Raw genomic sequence first — 27,722 nt, 5'->3', positions numbered from 1 at the left:
TTTAGCATATGTGTCCAGCACTTGATTTTACTGTCAGTACTCTAGTAAAAATCTTGACAGGGTGGATGGTCAAAGCCTGACTAAAATGAACTTAGCAATGTCTCTGAATTTTAGTTGCGGAGCACACCCATTATCAGAGTGTTTCTCTTTGTGTGGGACTTCTGTCAGAGTAAATCCATCATAACATCTTTTTCACTTTGGGAAATCACTTCAGTTTACTAGATCTAGCCTTAAAGGGCTTAGATGGGGTACTTCTTAGTCATCCAAGTTTTATGTATCCAACAGTGGCTGAATTTAGCTGCTTCCTTTCTAAATCAACTCACCTTCCTTTAGTGCTGCTGCTAATAATGAGGCTGCCTGAGGAGCTTCTCCTGGGTCAGGCTTAATAAGGAGATGAGGTTCTAAATGTACATCTTCAAGTCCACTCATTTCTCCAAGTTCGGCATAGATATGTAACTTTTCTTCCAAATATGTGCAGATCTGTTGGTCCTGGTTTCTAAGTAGCTCTGCAAAATTATATTTGTCAAAGGTAAAACCATTGTTCACATTAGAGGAAACACTATCTCAAATGAGATAATGTATGACATCTACTTTGCAAACTTTAAAGGACTTATTATTGAGTTGTTCAGTTGAATACGACTCTTTGTGATCCCATTTGGGATTTTTTTTTTTTTTGCAGAAATATTAGTGTGATTTGCTGTTTCCTTCTCCAGTTCATTTTACATATTGGGGGAAAAAAAAAAAACTGAAGCAAACAGGATTAAGAGACTTTCCCAGAGTCACACAGCTAGTAAATGACTGAGGTCAGCTCTGAACTCAGGAAGATGAGTCTTCTTCATGCCTGCTCCTCTCCCAATGCCCAATGAACTTAAATAGGGTGCTCCAAATAGTTTTAAGTAATTAAAATTAATTAAAAAATTAAAAATTTGGGGAGAGGAATTCTGCTTAAATATTAACCTTTATTATCATATGGGGACAAATTACAACTCCATTAAATCAATACTCATAAAATCCCTAATTTATGCCTATGACACACAACATAAAAACAGGAGTCCCTAATCTCAAGAAGCTAAGGCTCTATTGGGGAGAAGGAGAAGAGAAGACAAAAGATTCTGCCATAACAACGTTGCCAGTTTCAAGAAATGGCATTCGCTGCTATATGGTAATGATTGTTATTTTCTCTTCAGTCTTGAATCTGACGCTAAAAATGGACCCTTTAAGGGATGGCTGGATGGTGCAGCAGATAAAACACCAGCCCTAAAGTCACGAGGAGCTGAGTTCAAATCCAGCCTCAGATACTTAACACTTACTAGCTGTGTGACTCTGGTAAAGTCACTTAACCCCATTTGCTTTGCTCAAAAAGAAAACAAATTTTTAAAAACAAAGAAAGAATGGACTTTAGATAATTCTGTCATGATTCACCAATAAACAAATTAAAAACTGTAAAAAAGACTGAAGCTTCAGATTGCCTTAGGTAGGTCCTAATAAATTGGATTGTTTCTGTTTATAAGAATTCATAATCACTGATTATTTCTATGTATATGCTTTTCACTGACTTAATTATACTGATTACACAATATAGGTGTATTTTAAGTATATTATATGTATATATAACACATATATACTTATATAATATAAATATATGTAATGTACTATAAGCATATTACTTATATAATTAAATACATGAGACAAATATATACCATATAATATAAATACATTTATAATATGAATAATGTACTATATACATATAATAGAACTATGTGATATACCATATTATGTTTAACACATTAATGCTATATAATATGCTAAATATATGGTTTATAATATGTTAGATTGTATATATTATATAATAAAATATTAAGCCATATGTTTACATATTGCTTTTGATATATTATACTGAACATGTGTAATATATCCTACAATGTGTTATATAACATAAACATTCTATTGTAATATATAAAAATATAAAATATTTATATCCCATTGTAAATATTACATGATATAAATACATTAATATTTATTATGTAATATATTCAATATACTTTATACTATACTGTTCTGTATATACTATATATTATACTAAATCTTATCACATATATGAATATATAATTATATATTGCATGCATATATTATACATGTCAATATATTGTATATTATACTAAAATATATTACACATCATGTGAATATATAATTATAAATAATCTATACACATATGCAATTTATGTGTGATTATATATATATATGTATATATATATAAACTCAACTAGAAATTTTATTGAAAAAAATGAATGCAAATGGGAGCAAGATAGGGTATGTATTGAAAAGAGCAATCATTGATGAGGTAGAACAATTGAGTTCTGATTCTTGCTCTACAATGGATTGCCTCTAGCACTTTGGACAAGGCACTATTTCTTTAGCCTCAATGTCCTCATCCATAAAATGTGAGAGTTGATCAATCTCCATGATTCCTTCCATTTCTAACATGCTAAGGCTTCTGTGACTATGACAATAGTACATACAATTAGATAATGGTATGTAAAATAGAATGGGGGCACTAAATTCTCAAAAGTGCCTCCAAAACAAACTTATTTGACAACTGGGCAGCTGTGGCTTAAGGATCCACCATACCTTGGCACTGCTGGATTCTGGCTACTCTTGCTTCAGTTTTCTTTTTATCCTCATCAGATTCACTCATCCTTCCCCCTTCTTCCTCTGGGCAACTGAAAAAAGACAATCATCAACAGAGACAACTTAAAATGAAATCCTTATGTTCTCATTCTACATTCATTAAGAAACACACTCCAATAATGATCTATAGACTGACCAATACAGTACTATATAGAAAAATCTGGTACATTGTAGGCTTATCCTGGACCTTATCCAGTACCAAGAGGATTTCCTAATATTATATGACAGTTCCATGGCTTACAACACAAGGACACTGTTAAAATGAGAAGTTTCAGTACAGAAGAAAAACATATTTGGCAGCCAGTGAAATGAAATATGAACTTCTACTTTCTAATACATGTATCCTTTTTCAAGTTGTTGGATTTTTTTTTTTTTTGGAGGGGGGAGACAGCTAAGGGAAAAAAAAAAACTAAAACTGAGTATAACTTTAAAATTATTTTTTATCTTTTAATTTTCTTTTAATTATCTTTTAAGATCCATCAAATAATCTGATGTTTTTTAATTTGAAACCTGATTATGCATAACCTTTGATTACTTATCTACTGAGGAAAGGCCTTGTTATTTCTTTCTCATTCTTCCCACTTTCCTATGTATGTGTATCAATTGTTAATATTTTGGATATATATGGTAAAATATGATGTACAAATTTGTCCTGGCTATTTCCCTTCTAATTCAAACAGTATTTATCTTATTTGAGCAAAAGCAATGTTATGTAAACAAAACTGTCCATTTTATCTTCTATGATCATCTCTATTCCTTATTTAGTTTAAGAATTCTCCCTTAGGGAAAAGAAACAAATGTTCCTTCAGAAACTTATTATCTTCAAAGGGCATTGAGCTAGTTAAATAAGAAAGAAATCTGGGATAGATTTTTATGCACAACTATAAACAGCTTAGTGACAAAATACATCAAATGCAATATGGAGGACAACAAATGGAGAGAGGGAAAAGGGATAACTAAAAGGAAGGGAAACACTAGAGGGGGGATATTCTTAAGCAAAACAAACTTCCCAGTCCTGAAGAAGGTGATGGAAAGGAAAGGAAAAGGAAAGGAGAGGTGAGAAAAGGAGAGAACTGGAATCTAATGGGTTTCCATCAACTGATAAATGACTGTACAAATTATTGTATATCAATGTGATGAAATATGGTTGTACTATAAGAAATGATGGAAAACATATCAGAAAATCTGGGGTAGTTTAAATTGATGCAGAGTAAAATAATAAGAACCAAGAGAAAAAATTATTAAAGGAAAATTTATAATGAAAAAACAATTTTGAAACATTCATAACATAAGCAATGACCAACCAGAGTAAATTATATACCTTCTAATAGAGAATTATTGGACTCAGAGTGTAGCAAGAAACAGCTATCTTGTGGTCATGGTCATTATTTGTATTTTCTTTGCTTTGCTATGTTTATTTGTTACATGGTATCTGTCTGTTTATATACATTTAGATAGATAAATGATAAATAGATTGATAGATAGATAGATAGATGATAGATATATATATAGAGAGAGATATCTGCCTCTTTCTTTTTAGTGGGAGGGAGAGAGGATATGAGAAAGGGAAGTTAGCAATATTGATACAATCTAATTTAAAAAGATCAGTGAAATATTTTTTAATGTTCAAAAGACATTAGAAAGAAGTCCCAATGAAAGCACAGACAAGTAGGACAATTTTGATAACATTTGGAATTTATTTTTATACTTAAAAAAAATCAAGCAGTAGGAAATAAAGACTTGTGATTTCCATATATAATCCTCTTTTTGCATTCCATTGTGTTCCTGGAAATTCCTGTCTTTTATTTATTGTTTACATTGAGAAGAAGAGATACATTTTTAAATATTTCTCTCCTTCCAAACCATGAAACCATGTAGAAAAGTTGCTGAACTTAGTATTATGAAGACTGAGTTTCAAATACTGCTTCAGACATTTATAAGCTATATGTTTCTAGACAAGTCAAATAAGTTCTGTCATAAAAACTGGGACAACAATTGCACCTACCTCACAAGAGTATGTGAGGATCAAAGGAGATAACATTTGTAAACATTAAAGTGCTTTGTAAATATTAACTACTATTATTGTTAGAGCAACTAGGTGGTGCAGTGGGTAGAGTACCAATCCTGGAGTCAGAAAGATTCAGTCTTTGTGAGTTATAATCTGGCTTCAGTCACTCTGGGCAAGTCACTTAGCACTGTTTACCTCAGTTTCTTCATTTGTAAAATGAACTGGAGAAGGAAATGGGGCATACTCCAGTATCTTTGCGAAGAAAACCCCAAATGGGGGTCACAAAGAGTTGAACATGACTCAATAACAACAAAATTATTGTTGTTCTTAAGTTCACAATATTTTTTTTAATCTAATAACTATTCCAAATGACCTTAATCATTTCTACAAAAAGGCAGTATGGAAAAATGCAATTAAGGATACTGTTCCATCATTTCAGTTACGTCTGATTCATTGTGACTCCATTTTGGAGTTTTCTTAACAGAGATACTGAACTGGTTTGACATTTCCTTTACCAGCTCATTTGATAGGTAAGTAAACTGAGGCAAAGAGGGTTAAGTGACTTACCCAAATGGCAAAACTTGATAAGTGTCTGAGACCAGATTTGAACTCAGAAAGAGGAATCTTCCTGACTTCAAGTCGTACTCCATATGTTATATCATGTATTTGCCCTAGTTAAAGATATACAGATCAAATAATCACTATATTTATTAAATACCTATGGTTTGTAAGATGTTCTGCTAGGCATTATAAGGGATACAAAGAAAAATCAGAAATGGTCCCTGTTCTCAAAGAGCTTATAATCTAACTGGGGACTTAAGAAACATTTCACAAAAAAAGCTCATACATAACATACTAATGTTATGGATGTCCTTTGAATGGAACAGATAGAACACTATGGGAACTCTGTAAAAAAAAAAAAAAAAAATAGAACTCGAGGTAGTCAGGGAAGGCTTCATGGAAGAGTTGTGACTGGAGATGATTCTTGAAGGATGGCTAGAAGTCAAATGGGTGAACAGAAGGGATGAGGAGATTCCAGGCAGGAAAACAATAAATAAAAAGAGAGGCGGCAATACCCAAGGCGTGTTCAAGGGAGAGTGGGTGGATCAGTCTGGCTGGTACAAAGGCTTTATTTAGGGGAGGATTGGAGATAAGGTTAGAATGATCTTCCCTCAAAAACAGCTTCATTTCCTAGTACAAGATAACATTGCAACATTACCTTTCTACTGCTTGTTGTATCCTCCTCATCCAGTTATTACGCTCTTCCTTAGAATTGGTATGAATTTCATACATCTCAGGGCCAGCAGATGAAGCACTGATAAGAAACATCCCTCTTTCTTCATTGGCTACTTCTCTAGCAATCAGCTTTTGAAGGGAGATAACAGATGGCTTCTGGTCCTAAGTAAAATGAGAAGAAATCCAAATAAAATGATGTTACTTCCAGAGGCAATTGTTTCACCTAAATGCCTATTGCTAAAGATATTAACAGAGCAGCAGTTTTCAAACTTTTTAATTTCAGGACCCCTTTAAATTCTTACAAATTGTTAAAGGCTCCCAAAGAACTTTTGTTTATGAGGTTCTATCTATTAACATTTGCCCTTTTAGAAATCAAGGCATTTTAATATCAATGATACTCATTAACTGATAATAATAATAAAATATTAGTAGTTTTTATTATGCAAATAAATTTGGCCTTTTAGAACTCTTGAAATAATCTTTTGGCAATTCTGGTGATTCTGACCAACCTTGAGGATCATTTATAAAAACTTGGTTGTCCATGTAAGTGGGGATCAGTCATAGAAATGAAAAAATTCCACAAAATTCTCTTAAATCATGAGGTTCAATCTATTACACACTATCCTCTAACTCATTCAACATTTTACCAGTTTCATTAGCATGTAGCTAAATTGAATGGTATACATTTAATTTTTTTTTAATTTAATCTGTCATGGAAATGTTAGCTGAGCAATATAAGAAAAGTGTGATTAAAAAAAAAAGACAAGAGAAACGGGTAAATTAGTTTGTGAAAACTCACTAGTCAGCTATTTTCTTCCCATTCAAACAAAATAAATCTTAGAAAATAATCTACCATACTCAAATTTTCTCACTCTCTTGTCCATTTCTTCATTCTAAGAGGCATATAAACTAGATCATAAAGACTGCCTCAAACATCATTTTCTTAGATAAAGCTCTCCTATTAACACAAGCGTAAAACATGACATAAAATTTTAGATAAAACCTCGTCCAATGTAAAATCTTTAAATAGATTGTTGACAGCTGAGTAGTATAGTAGAAAGAGCTCTGGACCTTGACTTCAACTCAAAGCAGGTCTTAACAATTTAATAGCTCTGTGATCCTGGGTAAGTCACCTAGTCCACCTCCCTCAGTTTCCTCAGCTATAAAATGGAGAGCATCTACCATGGTTATAAGTAGCAAATGAGATAATGCAATTATTATTTCCACACGATGGGGGTTAGGGGCATGGTTTTTCAGTGATCTGGAAAATCCATGTAAAAATTTTTGGCCTTTTCTTTATACCAGAGAAAAGGCCTGAATTGTGTTATTAAAAGGTAAAATATGTTGATATCAGACAATATTACACATATATGTTATGTACATGCAGTTTTGAGTTTCTAAACTTTTTCTGTCATTAGCAGCCTTTATGTATTGTCTGCAGCTTCTTCAAAACTTTGCTCTTGAGTATATGTGCCCTTGAGCCATATTTGGGGCCAGTATTTATACAAGATATATCACCAGATCAGAAGATCTGCATTTAAGTACGATCTTTGATATAAACTAATGTGATGATCAGGAGCAGTTTGTTATTCCGCCAGACATCCATAATTTTCTTATCCATAAAATATTGAGCTTGAATTAAATTGGTTCTTTTTTTTTCTTTTCATGGATCCCTTTAGCCATATGATAAAATCTATGAACACCTTCTCATAATAACGTCTAAACATATAAAATACATAAGATTACAGAGAAAAGCAATCATGTTGACATAGTTACTCTCTATTGCCTATCTATATAGAGATAGATGAAAACAGATATGGATAGAGATGAAATTAGGCAAATATATGAACATATATACAGAAATGGAGATGGAAGGAAGAAGGAAGGAAGGAAGGAAGGAAGGAAGGAAGGAAGGAAGGAAGGAAGGAAGGAAGGAAGGAAGGAAGGAAGGAAGGAAGGAAGGAAGGAAGGAAGGAAGGAAGGAAGGAAGGAAGGAAGGAAGGAAGGAAGGAAGTCGGTCACAGACCCCTAGGTTAAAAACCTCTGGATTCTTTTTTTTAGTATTTTATTTTTTCTAGTTACATGTAAGACATTTTTTACATTAAAAAAAAAAAAAAAAACTTTTAGAGTTCCAGATTCTCTCCCTTCCTCCCTCCACATCCTACACATTTCATAAAAGTCATGTTATGAAAGAAAACATAGATCTCCTCCCGCCTACCCCCCAAAAAAACCCTCAAGAAAAATAAAGTTTTTTTTTAAGTATTCTTCAATCTTTTTTTAGACACAATCAGTTCTTTCTCTGGGTATGGATAGCATTTCTCATCAAAGTCCTTCAGAGAAGTCTTGAATCATCTTGTATTATAGGAAAGTCGTTCATAGCTGATCATCCCACAACATTGCTGTTACTTTGTACATAGTACATTTCATTTTGCATGAGCTCATAGAGAACATTCCATGTTTTTTCTGAAAACATCCTGCTTATCATTTCTTATAGAAGAATAGTATTCCATTATAATCACATACTATAATTTGTTCAGTCATTCCCCAATTAATGATCCCCTCAATGTCCAACTTTTTCCTGAGAAAAGAGCTGCTATACATATTTTTGTATATGTAACTCTCTCCCCCCCGTTTTTAAATCTCTTTTGGGACACATGCCTAGAAGTAAACCTCTGGATTCTTAAGGTCCAACTAGCTTAGACATTCTATAAATATAAGAATTATAATTATTATAATTACAAAGCTGAACACTGCTTTTCACTTATAAAGTTATCCTTAAGTTTCCTGGCATGAAAGTCCCTTATGGAAGAGTTTGTCTTAACAAAGAAATCTTTTGGTTCATTACTCAAATTAAATCCCTTTAGATGAGATCCAAGCTAAGAGGATAACAAGAATGACTGTTGCAAATTCAATCTTCTCTATGGTCTTTACAAAATGCAAGAAAAATATTTAACTCATCAACAAATACTAAAGCAAATGTTATTAAATATAAAGTATATTGATGTTGTTTGGAAAAGCTGGACAAGGTCTTCATAAAAGATTTTTACTTTTTCATCTTCACCCATGGATATTGCAACATAAGCTACAATTATCTTCATGATAATAATGGAGTTATACTTTGTGTGTAAAGCCTTCTGATGCCTAGGGAATCCCTCCTGAACAGGAAAAGGTTGAGTATGAGCCCAAAGATGGAGCATGTTTTTGTCTTCCAACCAACTTTGCTTAACTTACTCAATATCAAAGGGTTGGCCTTCAAGTAAGAAATTTATTTGAACATAAGGGAAACACAGAAGCATCTTTCCAGAAATGAAAAAATCATGATTTGTATTAGTGGTCAGTGTTCCACAAAGAATGAAATGTCATTTCCTATCAAGAAAAGATCCTTTATAATTGAAGTCTATTCATCCTTTTAATTAAGAATACATGAATTAAGAAATTAGTAAGAAAACTGCAATGTTATCGAATGGATCTATGATCTTCCGTACTCCCAATCTACCTTCTTAGTTATATGATTCTCATCCATATCTTACACTAAGTCCTCCATAGAAGATTTACCTAAATTATACTAGGAAATCATTCTGTAGTTCTTTTAATACTGCAAGGTTAACCGATGTAGCACATTAGATAACTATTTTTGAATCTCACTTTCAATTTTATTTACAACTTACATGCACTGAATATATTTTATGTCACTTGTCATCATGTCATTTTTGTATATAAATTCAACTTACTTTTATACACACCATGAATACTTCCATTGCCCTTTCAGTTACTTTTGATTTCGATTCTGCAGAGACTCTAGTATTTGATGATTTACACTCATATGTGGGAATATGGGTTTTAAGGATATGAGTTCTTACAAAATCACAGACTGGGATTACTGAAAGTATGGGGCAATTTTCCAAATATAAAGCAATCCAAATCCTTCAGCTTGACCCAATGCTGGTTCCATCTGCAACAACCCACCTGAAATAGACATATATATATATATATATATATATATATATATATATATATATATATATATATATATATATATATATATGTATATATATATATATATATATATATATATATGTATGTATATATATGAAGACTAACTTCACAGGCTGCCGATAGAGTTATATATTGCAATCTATGCAATATGCATTTCATATCCTTTTTGTTTTTCCAGTGTGGATAATTACACAATCTCTTTTGTGCTATCATGGGTTTAACTGAGGATTCTTTATAGTATTCTGGGGTTGAATGCAATTAGTACAATGTCACCTATCAAGAGAAACATTTGGATAATCTCACTAATAATAAGTTCTTCTATTTGAACTGTACATGAGACAGAAAGATGTGTGATGATATATTATTCATAATGTATATATGTGTGTGCATATATGCATATGCATATACATATGTGCATACAAAAAAAACCTCAAGTTTCTGAGTAGACTACAAGCTTTTTAATATTCTTTGGTCTTTTAATATTCTTTATCTCAATCCGTATTTTTCAAAATTATTTCGACATTTTCTCCTGTTCCTACCTTTGCATTGATATTATTAAATATGAGTATATATTGGCCTAGTTGAGAGAAGTTTGCCAAGGTCTTTATAAACCATCTTTACTTATTCATCTTTACCAAGGGATGTTGGTAAATAAGATGTAATTATCTTCATGATAATCTTATAATCATATACATCATAAAGATGGTAAAGCAATAAATTCAACTGCCACATGAAATGAGATATTTTGCTACCTTTGGGAAGAATCAATTAGTCAACATTCTTTAAGTACCTATTATTTATCAGGTACTGTGTTAAGCTTCTGGAAGATAAAGGAAAAAATAAACAGTTCTTGTTCCCAAGGAGCTTACAGGGTAATAAAAGAAATAGCTTGCAAATAACTATGCATAAATAAGGATAACTTAGGACTTATAGTTGAATTTAGGGGTATTCTCAGAGGGAAGGCATTAGGACTGTGAGAGGAAGCAAAGAGAAACTGTCAACTCTTCTCTTCTCGCTGAGATGAACCAATGAACTCCTCTTCCATTAGACTAACACTTCTTTATGCCTTCTGGTTTCATTTATAGTGCCATGAATGAATTTCAATAAAGGTCATCTGAGGCACATATTCTCAGAACAAGATAATAGTTTATTAGAAAGGCAAGAGCCCACCAATGGAGTGGGTTAATGGCCAAAGATTCCTGGATCAAGATACAGCTCCTTTTTATAAGTAAAAAACAAAGAACAGAACAGGGTAGATAAATAAATAATACAATTGGTTACAGGTTTGGCAGTGTCATGGGAATGAGAACATGATTGGTTACAGAGTTAACATGGAGGAATAATGGTTGGTTGGAAACTGGAAATCAGGGGCTGTCAATAAACCCCTCCATGTCTCCGGTGACTAGAAATGTCCATTGTTTGACTCCACCTGCAAGGTTAGTAGATCAGGCTTCTTTGGATAGCAAACCAGACATCCTTGAAGAACAGCTTGGTTATGTAAAGATATCAGAGTACACTCCCTGGTGTCTACCCAAGTTTCTCACAGATAACAGACTTCCTTGAGGCAAGACTAGACCAGTGATTAGCGGGAAAATTGGATTTCTAAACTTAAATCATTACAGGCTAGCTGACTTTCTGAACTAAGTTCAGAGACAAAGAATCACAACTTAGGCTGTCACAGGACTAAACACTTGACTATAAATAGGATCAATTTTTAAAAATTATATAGGATTAATTTACTCTTCTCAACAGTAAGAATGCAAATAAGGTCCAGTTTCTCCAGCTAATGTCATCTCCATTGGTTGCTGGACAAAGATTATGCATTAACAATGCCACAAGTTAAATTAATGTTTATTTATAATTTAAGAATATTCTGATCCTTAGAATCCCCCTGACAACTCTGATTTTATACCATTTTGCTCTTCCATCATCATCCTCCAGGTGAAAATGTTGTCCCACCACACAGAAGCATTTTGTATTTTTGTCCATTTCATGAGTTACAATACCCCACACCCCTCACAACAAACTCTTTATGGCCAATTTTCTAGTGACGTTCTTTTCTGGTTTTGTCCAGGTTGGTCCTCAGATAGCAGATAGACCCAGTCTAAGACACAGATTGAATTCTTTTAAGCTTGAAAGACATTTTAGAGCTTGCATTTCATTGTCATAGACCGAGAGTCCTTCCCATGGTAAGGTCACTATGTGAAGCTTTGTGCTATGTTAGAATTTTGTTGTTTATTTTTTTGCTTTGTTTTACTTTTTGGCCCAGACCTAAGATTTCACCAATGTGGACAGATTCTAGTATTGAAATTCTTTCTATCAACCTACAAAATAGTAACTCCTCTGAAACTTAGAATCTTAGAAATCTGCCTAGATCATTGAGAGTTAAATGGCTTACCATGGTCACTCAGTTAATAATATAAACTTAGGATCTTCTAACTATAAGACTTCTCTTCATTAGATGATGCTGCCTGTCAGATTTTTTTTTAAATTTTGACTGACATGACTAAATTGCACAAATCTTACTTTGAATATCAGCAAATCCAACTCTGGAAACACTTTAATGCATAGATATCTTTAATTAAAGACTAAGGATTTATATAAATGAACAATTGATTAATCTCAATATTAAATCTGCATCAACATTATTAAATATATTGGGACTTTGTTGGGAGAAGTTTGTCAAGGTTTTTACATACTATTTCTACTTATTCTTATTCTACTTATTCATCCTTACCAATGGATGTTGGTAAATAAGGTATAATTATCTTCATAATAATCTTATAATCATATTCATCATGAAGATGGTAAGGCAATAAATTCAGCTGCCCCGTGAAATGAGATATTTTGCTACCTTTGAGAAGAGTCAGTCAGCTAGTATTCTTTAATTATATACCATGTGCCAGTTACTGTGCTGAGGGGAAAAAAACAGTCCCTGTTATCCATGACCTTACAGATTACAAAAGAAATAGCATGGAAACAATAATGCATAAATAAGAATAACTTATGACTTACAGATGAAATTGGGAGTATCCTCAACAATGACATGCTATCTTATATGTATAGTCAATAACCATACAGTTCTTGCGTGTATGTGAAGTCTGTCTTTCCTATTATGGCTCTAGCCCTTGCTTATACAGCCTGTGGCTTGTCTTTTTTGTCTCATGAGCCATGTGACTCCTATGCTCAAAAAAAAATCATCCCTTCTCATTATTGCATTCCCAAGTTGGTCTGCTAATTATTTCCAGAATTCCACAGCTACACCACATCTAAAGTTCAACTGGATTCATTGTGTCTTTATAACATTTATATAGGTCACTATATAAAATAACCTAGAACATAAAATGTGATCCAGGTCAAAATATCAATCCATCTAAGTCCAATATTCTATGTAAGAAGTATTTTGGGGGCTCCATGATGACTATACCCTTGGATCATTATATCAACTTCCAAGATAACTTTTGCCAGTAGTGACTTCTTTGAATTAGTTGTCTAATGAAAACAAAATAAGAATTTATTAAAATACAATACACATAAAAAAGGATATTGATATGTGCACACATACATATACAGAGGAATTGATAAGGGAAGACCTGAGAAAGTAAAGGATCCTTAATTTAAAACAAGGGAACAAAAGAAATCAAGAAGAAAAGAAATAAAGGGAGAAATGGAGTTTTCAGTTGGAACCCTCCCTTCTTCTTGGATGTTCTAATATTATAGGAATTTCCTAGAAAATTTAAGATTTAATTAGATATCTCCTTTACACATCAAAACTGTTTCTTTGAGATGACTTCTTCATGGATGGGCTATCATCTACTCATGAATATAGAAAGTCATATGAATGAGCTATGTGAATTTTATGCACCTAAAATACTGATGTCTAGAAACTCATCTACAAAACCACTATGTAAGTTCATATAAGTAGGCTGGTGAATGACTGGCTGAGTACTAGACTTGGATTCGGAGAGGCCTGAATTCAAATTTTGTCTCAGATACTTACTATCTATGTGACCTTGAAGAGGTCATTTAATCTCTCTCAGCCTCAGTCTCTGAGTCTATAAAATTGGGATTATAACAGCACTTACATCCAAGGTCGTTTATGAGAATCAAATAAGATCTTTATATTCAGTACTTCACAAACTTTTAAGTGCTATTAAAGGGTAGCAAGCCAGTCTGGACTTTTAAGCACTTATTATTGTATGAATGGGTATTGACAGTATTCCTCCATAAAAGCAGATGACAGCCAGTCTCCGGAGAATTTAACTGATAATGGAGATTAAGTTTATACAAGGCATGTTACATAAGAAATTACAGATATCAACACATGAACCAGCTGAAGTTAAGAGACATACGGGGGCAATAGTATATGAATGGTATGGAGAATGGTCTTCTAATCTTTTATCACAATGATACACCATAATCCCTTTGCCATCTCCATTTTAATTTTATAAAGATCCTAATGAAGACAGTAATCTTATAAGGAAAACCACTGAACTTCTAATATTAGCATTGATAATAATGTTCACATTTATGTAAATAGAAATATATATACATATAATATATTATATATAATGCTTTTAACTTTTAAAAGAACTCATTTTATTTCCTTTTATTTATAACACAATTCCTCCCTTTTAAATCTTCAAGGGGTACTGCCTAGCCTTAATAGCCTAGATTTAGGGGAAAAACTCTATTAACACTTCTCACAATCTTCCATACTTTGATTCTATATTTGAGTCTTCATCTATCAAAGTGGAGTCTTTATCCTCTGTGCATTCTATCTCCTTGATAAATTTAGCTGTTAATCCCAGAATCTTTTCCAATTTCCTAATGAGCAACCAGGATTTATTTACCCTTGCTAGTACCAGGCTTGTACACTTCCAGATAGAGAAAGTTTGAGTTTGTCTTTTTTAAAGGATACAAGGAATAGTAAAACCTCAGCTACTCATGGCAGAAGTGAGTGACTGAAATATTAAGGGAGGCCATTACTCAAGAACAAGACTATCCCTGACTATTAACCATTACCATCAATTATTCAAGTACTCAACAAATGATATGCTTATGTAGCTTATAATGTGATCTACAAAATGATTAAGAAATTTATATGCAACCAGTGATAAGGATAAAATTGCTACTTCAAGAATAACGTTGCTCATAGCAGTAGATGACCATGCAATCTAGTATTTAATAAACCTAAAGATCCAAGGTTTGGGAACAAGAACTCACCATTTGAAAAGAAAATTGATAAAGAAAACTGGAAAACACTTTGGCAAGACAGAAACTAACATTTCACATTATATACCAAAATAAAATGAAAATATGCAAATTGTTTAGACATAAAGGATGATATCAAAAGCAAATTAGAAGACTATAGAAAATTTTATCTTTCAGATCTAAAGAAAAGAGAAGAATTTATGACCAAACAATAGATAAAAACTATCATGGGAAGTAAAATGGATAATTTTGATTACATGATTAAAAAGTTTTTTTTCACAACAAAACCAATTTAGCCAAAACTAGAAGGAAAGCACAAAACAAGGATAATTTTTATAGAATATGCTCTGATAAATGCCAAATTGTTCAAATATATGAGTCATTTAAAAAAACAAGAACCATTTCCCCAATTGATAATTAGTCAAAAGATGTGCACAGGAAGTTTTCAGAAGAATCAATAATTACATGAAAAAGTACCCTAAATCACTAAATCTTTTTGTGGTGGAAAAGAACTGGAAATTGAAAGGATGTTCATCATGGAGAATAGCTAAACAAGTTGTAGTATGTGATTATGACAAAATACTATTGTGCTATAAGAAATGATGAACAGGATATTTTCATAAAAACCTGAGAAGACATATATTAACTAATTCAAAGTGAAGTGAACAGAATTACAACATTATACACAGTAACAGTAATGCTTTAATAATGATCAGCTATGAAAAACTTTGCTCACAGTGATAATACAATGATCCAAGACAATTCCAATAAATAACAAAAAATCTTTCCAGAGAGAGAACTGATGAAGTATGTTTTTTTTAATTTTTATTCTTTGCAACACATTTAATATGTCTTGCATGACTTTACATGGATATTTGATATAACATAGCTTATTTTCTTAATGGGTGGGAAAGAAACTGGAGGAAAGGATAACTTGGAACTCAAAATTTTTTAAAAAATGAATGAGGTAGGCAAACAAAGAGATAGATAAATATATTTTTTAAAAAATAGTTTTTAGTTTCCTGAAATAACTAGTACTTGGTGGGCTTCTTGGAATGTATTAACATATTGGATTAATGAAGCATTATCATTAGCAGTATCTTAATATCATTCACCCTCAAACAGCAGCAAAGATATAGCTTCATCCTAAGATTTTGGTTATTCTGTCCTACCATTTATCAGTAGATATAGTATATGGGTAACAGTGAAAAAAAAAAAAAAGCTGAGTATGAAATCTGCAGCAAATCCACAGATCAGAGCCATCCCACTATTGTATAATTCTTTAGTTAGACTTAATCTTTCCTGCTGCAGTGACTAACAGTCTTGAAAGAGGCTAGTCTTTTTAATTCTAATTTCTAATTCCAATTCAAACCTATTAGGCAGTAAGCCATCCAGGCAACAAAATTTGGTGATAACTACATTTTTTTTTTGTTTTAGATAAAACCTTTGCTAAGAGTCCATTATTGTGTCTTGGTCTGGACCAGTGATTTTATCAGGAAAGGGAAGTTTCAGTGAAGAAACTCTCCTTTTTAATGTGGACCAGTAAACATTTATCCAATCAATAAAATTTTATTAAAGCTTACTTTGTACAGGATTTATAAAGTTATGATGCCATTTTTTTCATCCTGGTCTCCCTAAATCTCAGCACTGTACCTCATTCAAAAGAGAGATCTAAAAATTTGCTGAATTTGACCATGCCTCTTAGATATCAGATTTTTAAGAAACATGTAAAAAGGCAATTAGAATATGCTTTCTATGACAGAGATTTATATACTCACAACTGCTGCAAAGATGTATTTCTGATCTTTTTCTTGTAAGAATAGTAGCACATCAGTAAGAAGCAGAGCAAGGATATCTGTAAAGAAAAACATTGCTGGAATTTAATAAAGAATATAGAACAGTTAATTTTCTTTGTATAGTAAAATTCTGAAGTTTTAAAACTTAAAAAAATGCTTTCTAACTAAGCTTTACTATGCGCTTACAATAAATTATAATTAGGTAACTTTAAAGATGGCTCCCATTAGGGATTTTTCTACTTAGAAGAAAAAAATACATTAAAATATCTATAACTAGTACAAAAAAGTATTAACTTTTCAAAAAACACAATGTTTGTATAAAGCAACAAATCCTGGCAAATGAGTGCTATGCTGAAATATGATGAATTTTTATCTCAACAAAAATAAACCTAATATTAAATTTTAAATATTGATAGCTCCTGCATTTTAGATTATGAGTTTCACATTCCTAATAGTCATCAACTAAGGTAAAGCCTGTTCCTTTGTTTTCTGTTTCCCAGCTAAGTGTTTCGGGGATATACATCATTAGCACTTTTTTAAAAGCAAATTTTAGTGATGTTTTATAAAAATTACTTAACTTATGAGAAAATTTACAAGAGAACATTTTGCTAAACAAAAAAATACTCTTCTGGCAACAACTAACCAGATTTTTGTAACTCTAATTCCTACCACATATTTATTTCAACATGCTACAAGATGTGAAATTTCACATGTAGAAGTACTTGTCCCATCAATGCAGAGCCCTGCTTCTGTTTAAGTTTCTCGAATACTTACAAATTTATAAAATGTGATTTTGTTTTGAAAGTTTCAAGTTATCACTTGGGAAAACAAACCACCATCCAAAGATCTCCCACTGGTGACATCTAACTGAGCTCATAACTTGAGCTTTCATACAAGTACATTTAAAACTATACCAGGTGTATGAACAGGTTACATTTTTCATTTAAAAATTCAGCCTTCTGCTAAATTAATAAGTCTAAGAGATGTTCAAGGAATTGGTGTGCAGAGACATTTTACCTTTGAATCGGCCTGTGGCAGTCTTCCAATAAACTAGACCATCATATAACAAAGTCCTTTCTTTACTTATCAGAGCTTGCTTCCTGAAAACGTGGCCATTTTTAAGCTTTGTATAAGTTTTGTTTTCTATTTTATTCAGGATCTCCAGCCATTTTTGCTTTTTCTCATACTCATTGACTTTTAAATCCACTGCTGCAATCATGTCCTTAATTAAGCAAAGAGCTTTGCACAAGTCTTTGTGTTCTTCAGTCCCTTCTGTATAAAGTCAAAAATAGACATTTTAAAATTAATCAGCTCTGTCTAAGGAAAAACATTGTCCTCCAGCATTTTTAATCTAGTTAAAATATTATCTGATAGTTATGCTACCACAAAGAATATGGCAAACTCATAAAAAATCTCCTGCTAATATCTTTGGGTCCCAAATTGAATCATAAGAACTTTTAAAAATATGATTTTGAAAGATTGCCATTGTTAAAACGTTAAAATGATAAAATGTTAAAATGTTAAATAAAAAATTATACTTATAAAAAATTATAAAGTATATGGACTACATAAATACATAATATTATAAAAATAGAGATGCCAGTGAAGATTTTGAAGTCAGTACTCCAAAGATTAGAAATAGACAATTGATTGACAAAATGGGAGATTGGATGTGGCCCTCCAAACACCTTCTACCTTTCCAAATCTTGTCCATTTTTAATTCTCAGCATTAACACATCTGTCCTTTAACTTCAACAAAAGGTAGTACATATTAATCCCACCCTGGTCATCTTCTTTTATTATTCCTAATAATAATGAGTCACATTTTATAGAATATTTTATTGCTTAAGAAGTATTTCTCTCCCATGATTCCTGTGAGATACTATTAGAGCTTTAACTGCTGATTCATGAATTATCAACTGTTTTTGTCTGACCCATCTTGTAATTTGTTGTTGTTCAGTCATATCAGACATGTCTAACTCTTTGTGACCCTATAAGGGTTTTTCTTGGCAAAAATATTAGAGATTTTCTTCTCCAGCTCATTTAATAGATGAGGAAACTGAGGCAAACCAGATTAAGTTGATTTGCCCAGAGTCACAGAACTAATAAATGTCCAAAGTCAGATTTATGTTTTGATAGATGAGTCTTCCTGATTCCAGACCTGGCACCTTACCACTGTGCTATCCTTTGTAAATAAAGGGGTTGCTTCTTCCAGATATCGTTCTACTGGAATAGGCAGGCAGAGCTTATCTTTTTACTACCTTAACCCAACACTGATCTGTTTGCTTTTCATACCACTCCACATACTATAAATTCCTCAAAAGAAGGGATTATTTGAGGTTTTTTCCCCGTTTACTCCCTAGCACCCAGGATCATGCCTTAAACACAGCAGGCCCCAAATAAATATTTGCTGAATAGACTCAAAAGGAATGCTGCCCAAGATTCTAATTCACTGAGATCCTCAGTAACTTCCCCTTGGTTATTTAGTTGACTTCAAAATGGTTCAAGACCATTCACAATTTGGCATCATAGTAATTTTTTTGATCTTATTATTTCCTTTAATTTCCTTCCCTCTAAGCTCCTACTATTAGTCCCTGTTCCTCAATATGAACTAATCTTCCCTCTCCTAATTTGAATCTACCTCACCATCTTCACTATTTCTCCTGCCACCTAAGAGAATCCTTTCTTCAGGAGAAGATATTAGCATCACCTACTATGTAAATCTTAAAGTGTGAGATAAAGGACATTCTTGTTTATATTACTTGTATGTTATTGAAAAAGAGCAAAATAAACCATAAAAAACTGAAAAAACTAAGATTCTGGGGCCCATGAAAATCTATTACTGTCAAGTAAGAGTTCTGAACATATGCAGCATTTTCTGTCCCCTGAAGGTTCTTTTACTTGTATGTGTTCTCACAACATAGATGTTTATTACCATTCCTCATGATGTCAATAGTAGTATTATGCACTCAATAACCATTCATTAAATACCCACTATGTGAAGAACTGTGCCACAAATTGGGGGAGACCTAAGGGACAAAAAGTACATGGTCCAGGACTTCATAGAACTTCTAACATGGGACTATATAAGCATATTAGGAAATTGTAAAGTACTATGGGAATGTAGGGGTAATGGGATGCTTAAAGTGAAAAGGGGGGATTCCTTCAGGAAAGGCTTCATGGTGCATTTGAGTTGGATTTACCAACTTACATGAAAGCGGCCTTACAGGTCATCTAAATGCCAACCCTTTCATTTGTAAGATGAGGAAACTCCGTTCCAGAGAGATGAAGTATCTTGTCCAAGGTCACGTAGGTAGTAAGTGATGGAGGTGGAACTTAAACCAAGGCCTTTCCCCAGTAGAATGAAAACTATTTGAGTGATTTTCCTTTCCTTGCAGAACTATATTTTTGTCTTTGTATCCCAGCATCTAGTCCTGTGTCTGGCATATGTTTCATAAATGCTTGATTTTTTTTCTTTTGCTTTTAAAAATATTATTTTTTGACCTTTTAAAAAATTTAGTTCCAAATTTTCTCCCTTCCTTGAGCCACTCTTTCACCTATTGAAAAGGCAAGCAATATGATATCAGTTATACATGTGAAAGCATGCAAAACCTATATTTATTGATGTAAACCCATTCAAGGAGCCTGATACTTTTAAGTAGGTATTATGGAAACCAAGGGAAGAAGAAAAAGAAGGCAATAAGTATTTTTAAGCTTTTACCATGTATCAAGTACTGTGCTAAGCACTGAGAATACAAATATAGGTATCCAGAAGGAAAGAATAATCACTTAAGATTCAACCAAAGACATTTATTCTTCTACTCCATCATAGAGCATGAAGATGACTCTGGGTTCCTGAGAGCATCTGATCACAAACTCCAGCCATTCTTAGCTAGGCTGAAAAGGTCTATTCAATAAAAAGTCTAGCAATGGACTTGTCTAAGAACCAACCAGCCAAGTGATCCCAGCCTATACAAAAATTCTGACCACAGATGATAAGTGGTTTAGTATAGTTTTGTTTTGAGGAGTCTTTTTTCACCAAAGAAACCCATGAAGACATCCTAAGACGTGGAAGGATTATCATTTGTGCCAAAGAATAATGTGGCCCAACAATGAAACAGCTAATCTTAAGTAGAAATTTAAGCATTCTACTCATGTACATAATTCCATGAACTGCTTGGTCAGAAGCCCTTCATAACAACAGCTCTCTACCTCACATTTCAGCATGTGGGAGAGGTGAACTTTGGCAACAGTGGAAGGAACAGAATGGTTTAATAACTGGAGAGTGGGCTGGGACAGAGGAAAGAGAATTAAGGCAAACCAGATGCAAGAGTAAACTTGGTAGGGAAAATCAAGGTCAGTGGAAATGAGGCACTGGACTCTTGGGGAAAAAAAGCTGATGTGGTCAAATTGGGGGTGTTTGGAATGTTGGCTCAGCATGTTAATCCCCAAATACTTGCCATACTAAATCCAAATGTGCAGGCTTTTATACTCTATACTTTGTGAATGACTTTGTAAACCAAAGACAGCAGGAATTTACATGTTTTCAAAATGTAATAAAATTTCAGAGGATGTAAATAAGAAGGACAAACATTTGCTCCCAGAACTTGCCACTTACCCTTGGAGTACTGTAGTATTCTTTCTACTAAAACTGGGTATTTTGTGATGCGCTGAGTGACCAATAAAATACACTCAGGAATTCCACGCCGTCGAGCCAAAAGGTTACTATTACGTACCTGAAAATATATATAAAGTTCATGTAAAACACAAACTATTTTATTAATCTCTACATTTTGACATCGATAATACAAGAAATCTACTATAACCAAGATAAATAAATCTTTGAATCATAGGCACTAGATCAAATTTAAAAGAGTGTATTCATAGAATTCTCTAACATTATTCTCCTGATATCCCAGACTGTGGTTCCATTCCCTGTCTACTACTTTACTACATATGTTTTCTCACCCTTTAGAATACAAGTCTTTCGTCTTTTTGCTTGTCTCCACCACTTAGTACAGAACACAGTAAATGGACAACTAGGTGGCATAGTGAGTAGAGTGTCAATCTTGGAGTCAGGAAGTTCAAATCTGGCCTCAGACACTAACTAGCTGTGTGACCCTGGGCATGTCATTTAACCCTATTTTCCTCAGTTTCCTCACCTGTAAAATGACCAGGAAAAGAAAATTAAAAATGACTTCAGTATCTTTGCCAAAAAAATTCAAAATGGGGTCACAAGGAGTCAGAAAAAAATCAAAAATGACTGAACAGCAAGAAGTATTTAATAAATGTCTTTTATTAATTTACTCACTGGAAATTTTGGAGGTTTTAATTTAGCTCGCTATATTTCTAATTCAAGTAACAAAAATACAAATGCCTAAAAGCCATGGTGGATAAGCATGAATAATTTTTATGGTTAGTTCTTCATTTGGCTCAGAATAATTCCATGTAATCATTTCTTTGAGCTGGAGCCTGCAGGTGATTAGCAATTTTAAAGGATGGAAAAGAGCTTTAAAAAGATAAGAAAAACAAAAATGAAATTTAAATTTTGTGTTTCATTGAATCTTATTTCCTGTAGCTTTTGATTCAGCTCTAACATCCGAGTCAACTTTAATTAAAGAAAAATGAGAAATCAGAGGCAGGATTCACTCTAAGGTTATTGTATTTTTAGTTGTGCATGTACTGAATATTTATACTTCACCTCTTCTAAAGGAAGGTTTTTCCTTTAAAAACTTCAGGATGCTCTTCATACCATCAGAGGATAATATATTAAAGCTGAAAGAGATCTTAAAGGTTATCTAGTCTAAGTTGATTATATTACAAATGATGAAACTGAAGCTAAGAATGGTTAATGATTTGTACAAAGTCATAAAAGTAAGGTTAGGCACCCACCCAAGCTCTCTGACTTTTAATTCAGTGTTCTTTCCATTGGGCCACACTGCTCAAACTTTAAATGAATCAAGGAGGAAGGGGAAAATTTGAGGGAGAAAGTCTACTTGCCTTGGAAACTACTGTTCTAAATATAGACTATAAAAGGAGCAGGAAAAAAGTCAAGATTAGTTGCCCTTCTCTGAAGGTAAAATACTGCCATCACCCAGTCCCATACACTTCTTGATCTTTCTGAGAATACATTCTATTGTTTGTGACTGAAGGCAGATGGAAAAACATTTCCTATCAGCTAGAATTACAGACATACCCAGGGGTTGGGAAAATAAATAATTTTACAAATATAAACCAAAGAAGAAAAGGAAATTGGGAGGACAAAATCCAGTACTGAGAGAAATGAAACATTATCCCCACTTCCTTTAATTTTGTCACAAGCTTATTTCCTTCTCATTTCCCTAAAAATACCACACGAAGTAGGAACTGGAGAGATCCCGGAGGAAATATACACAAACCATAGTCCCAGAGACTGTGATAATAATTCATTATTACCACATAATAATTCATTTTGACATATCAGGATTGTAAAATACTCACTTTGATGAAATTCTGAAACTTTTTGTTCTGCTGCAACTCTTTGAAGAGACTGACGGCTTCTTTATGATGGCTACAAAATTCTCCATATATTTTCTTCATTGTATTTGCATTTTCTTCTGAAAACTAATGGGATCGTCAATTAAATAATGGTTTACAAATCCGGTTAATTTTTCAAAACTGAGAGATATGGCAAGGTGGAACCGCTAGAATAAGCCTTGAAGCCAGAAATGCCGCAATTTAGGGCCTATCTCTGACACAACTTGTATAGACAAGTTACTGAACCACAGAGTAATCTAGGCTACTCAGTAAGGTCCAAATTTCTCTCCAAAAATTCTTGACCTGCATGGGCAATAGAAACTTCCTTCCCTGGAAGATCCCTATACCAATGAATCACAAGTCTATTCCTTAACCCCATCCCTAACTACTTCTCAAATCAGACTTTAAAAATTGGAGGAAAAAAAAAGAAACATTATAATAAGAATTTAATTTAAATTTAAACACAAAGAAAAGAAATAATAATATAAAAATGGAAATTACAGAAACAAACTTCTCCATAGTTCTCAAACTATTTCACTTGGAAATTGGAATAAAGAAATCTGAGAACAAACTTTAGAAAGCAATTTGATATGATGATTTCACATAAAATCTATTGTAATAGGAAATACTTTGACTATTTGATAAACCTATGTTTTCACTGATATAAGTATTCCTTATATTATAACTGAGAAATCTCTTCATATATCTTCTCATTTTGCATAATTCCTGTCCATACTTTTCCAAAAGTCCTCTTTAGGGATTTACCCAAAATCCTGAAGGTCTTCTCAATCCTTTATATCTCAAAGGTACCAGTGTATACAAATCAGTCTGTCTATTGCTTTTCATTGTTAGTGTGTGACCAGTTCACATACTTTTCCTGGTCATAAGATCAGAGAATCTTAGAACTGCAAGGAAATTTACAGGTCATTCAATATAGTCCCATTATTTTGGGGATGATGGATGCTGAGACCCACAGAAATTTAGTGATTTGACCAAAATCACACAGGTGCCAAGTACCAAAGCTGGAATTTTAACTCAAATGCTCTATCTAAAAATGTATTATTTTGTATACTATACTTTCTTGCCTCTGTTTGTACTTTAAACATTCTCAATAATTTATTTTATGTGACATCAAGAGGATGTTACCATTTATTTTATCTGTAAAATCAACATACATTATATATTACATCTGTTAACTTATTATTATTCAAAATTATATGTATGTAGATGTAGATAACATTTAACTAGGCAGGACAAAATGCAGACCTGAAAACTCTCCTCAAAGAAAAGATGATGCATATGTTAAAATTCTAGCAACAAGTATTATTTTTACATTTGACTAAATAACAAATGGTATTTCACAGTTTACAAAGTATCTACAGTTGACAACTTTTATTGCATTTCCTCCTCACAACTCAGCAAGATAGGCAGAATTATTCCCGAGAATGACAGATACAATTAGAGATATAAGTGATAGAGTAATTTCTACATAAGCAAATATATAAATAAGTAATAAAATGCACATATTCCCTTTGGCTCTGTTGATCTATAACTATAAAGAGATGATCTAAAATAGAATATAAGCTTCAAAAACCTGTATGTGGGCAGCTAGGTAGTGTAATGCATTGAGCACCAGCCCCTAATTCAGGAGGACCTGAGTTCAATCTGGTCTCAGATACTTAACACTTCCTAGCTATGTGACCCTGGGCAATTGCCTCAGGAAAAAAAAAGCCTGTTTGTTCCTTTCTCAAGAAAAGAATAATATAAACTGTAAATGAACAAATCTTCCAAAATCTAGGTAAGGAATTGTTTTTCTGGTTGCATTTTTTTTTTTTTACAAAAGCAGCACTTGTAATCTTTGAAATTTTTTCTTTTTTGAGACAACTTGAAAATTTATTGCTAAGTGCTTTTAAAATTATTACCTACAGAGCAGATAGAGCCCTGTGCCTGAAGTCAGCAAGATCAGAGTTCACAACCAGTCTCCCATACTTATTAGCTATGTGACTCTGAGAAAGTCATTCAATCTCTGAATGTTTCAATCTCCTCATCTGTAAAAGGTGATAAAAACAGCAGTTAATTCCTAGGATTGTTGAGAGACTCAAATGAGATAATTTTTGTAAACTCCTTTGCAAACTTTAAAGCACTCTATAAATGCTAGCTATTATTATCTTTACTCTTATTATTGTTATTAATGGTAGGTAAGTACCATGGATGATGGTATGCTAGGTCTGTAGATGGCATGCTAGGTCTGAAAGACTCATCCTCATAAATTCAAATCCAGCCTTAGATATCTACTAGATGCATGACACTGGGCAAGTTACTTAAATCTTATTTGCCTCAGTTTCATCATCTGTATAATGTGCTAGACAAGGAAAAAGCTATTCTAGAATCTTTGCCAAAAAAAAAAAAAACAACTTAAATTGAGTCATGAAGATTTGAACATGACTGAAAAGCTACTCAACAATAACAAAAATACTATTATTATATTTTGGTTAGGTTTCAAGCTCTTAGGTTCCCTTGTTCCTCAAATATCAACTACTGAAATGATAGAGTGCCAAATGTAGCAGGATTATGAAATGAAAATAGATCACAATAAAAATATAAGCAGATGTGTTCCATTCTACATCTAACTGCTATACTAACTAGTTTCATTTACAAATGCAGTTGAGATGATATGTCTTGAATAATATGCCAGTTTCTCTGGAAGCCAGTGGAAATCACACAAGTATCTTTGCTAAGAAAGTCAAATGGCCATCATAAAGAGTCAAATACAATTAAAATAACTGAACAGCAACTACCTCTAACTCCAAAACAATCTTCCATAGTGGATGCTGAAACCTAAATTACAATTATCTTCAGAGTGGCATATTAGTTTATATTTATAGTGAATGTTACAGCACACATACTAGAAGATCAAGTGTCCCAGAAAATGATGCTACCTTTGAATAAAAGAGGAAAGAAATTCAATCAACTCCTTTGCAGCTAAGTCCTGATTAATGTGAATACTGAGTCCCCTGAAATGATTGCATTATTCAAGCTCACACAGCATTTTCCCATTGAACTAGAATCAATTACCATACTTTACATACAATTATAAATTCTAATAGTATGAATTCAAATAATGGGAGTAGAGTTCCTTATTAGTATAAAGCGGGACTTATTGGCTTTATTAAAAGAGTTTAAACATAGCCTTTTAGCAAAAATTACAATATGAACATGACTGAATTCCTATACTAACAAGTTCTAAAATTCTTCATCTATAAAGTGAAGGGGTTGAATAGGATTATCTACTAAGGTCTCTCCCAGATCTAGAATTTTATAATGCTCTTATCTCCATCACCTAATTACCTTATTGAACAGCAACCATTTTTGTAATATCTCTGTCAAGTGTTATAAAGAGTTTTGACCACATATGTTACTTGTTGTAGGGATAATATTGGGAACAGAATAAGAAAACTAAGACATTTTTCCAGAGAACACTCTCAGAGAATGGACTGACAAAGCATTTGAGCATCAGCCTTCCAAACAAGCAACAAGGAAAGACACATAAATTCTTATTCACCTATGCAAAATGTTCACATGGACACTCTAAAAATCACTAAAGACCTAAAAATGGCTAAATTTGTTATCCACACAGACACTCAAAGTACTTTTACCTGCTGCACCAGGATATCTCCGATTCGGTTGATGATAAAATTTCTGTCACTGCCTTCACAGGACTCCTGCCTCCTCTCCTTCATACTATAGAAGAAATGCCTATGAATCTCTAGTAACTCATCTAAACAGGGAAATATTTTATCCACGGTGCTGTGGTCAAGCTGGAGTTCTTCCTTCATTCCTTTTCTAAATATTTCAGACATGATGAGCAGGGTCTGGATGTGATGCATTTCAGTTTGCATCAACTCTGTAACAAAAGAGCATCTTAGTCAGAAATTTTTGCTTAATATTTGTGTTGAACTGTTCTAGCCCCACATTCCCTAATCATTCCAAAAAAAAAAGATGATGATGTAAATAAAATATTGGGGGCTTGCTTCCATAATGGAAATAAACATTGATACAGCATTTAATTTAAAGCAAAAAAAATCCTGCTTTATTATAACTTTCCAGAATTAAAAAGGATAAGGCTATATTGAATTATCATGTCAGGATCCATTAAGGCACAATTGAATAAGCCTGTAACTATCAGAAGCCAGGGCTGAGTAATAAATCTTTTTTTTTTTTTTAACTAAGAGACCACTGCATATCCTTCCTATCTGTCCCTACCAGAC

At 32.9% G+C, this 27,722-nt stretch overlaps 1 protein-coding gene across 9 annotated transcripts in view; it reads right to left on the bottom strand.

Moving 5' to 3' along the window:
* ARHGEF28 (Rho guanine nucleotide exchange factor 28) overlaps positions 1-27,722 on the bottom strand; it is a 355,588-nt gene that overhangs the window by 61,773 nt on the left and 266,093 nt on the right. For all 9 annotated transcript variants that reach the window (XM_074282270.1, XM_074282269.1, XM_074282264.1 and 6 more), the window contains 8 exons: positions 27,111-27,358; positions 23,419-23,541; positions 21,557-21,674; positions 17,956-18,210; positions 16,921-16,997; positions 5,916-6,094; positions 2,629-2,720; positions 324-506 (listed from right to left, as the gene is read on the bottom strand). In XM_074282270.1, coding sequence (XP_074138371.1) covers positions 324-506; positions 2,629-2,720; positions 5,916-6,094; positions 16,921-16,997; positions 17,956-18,210; positions 21,557-21,674; positions 23,419-23,541; positions 27,111-27,358 — 1,275 coding nt within the window. The remainder of the gene's footprint in view (positions 1-323; positions 507-2,628; positions 2,721-5,915; positions 6,095-16,920; positions 16,998-17,955; positions 18,211-21,556; positions 21,675-23,418; positions 23,542-27,110; positions 27,359-27,722) is intronic.

This window comes from Sminthopsis crassicaudata, chromosome 1 (assembly GCF_048593235.1).
Source record: "Sminthopsis crassicaudata isolate SCR6 chromosome 1, ASM4859323v1, whole genome shotgun sequence".
Taxonomy (NCBI): Eukaryota; Metazoa; Chordata; class Mammalia; order Dasyuromorphia; family Dasyuridae; genus Sminthopsis; species Sminthopsis crassicaudata.
Note: the sequence above shows the minus strand (reverse complement) of the source record. Positions and strands in the feature narration are given on the sequence as shown.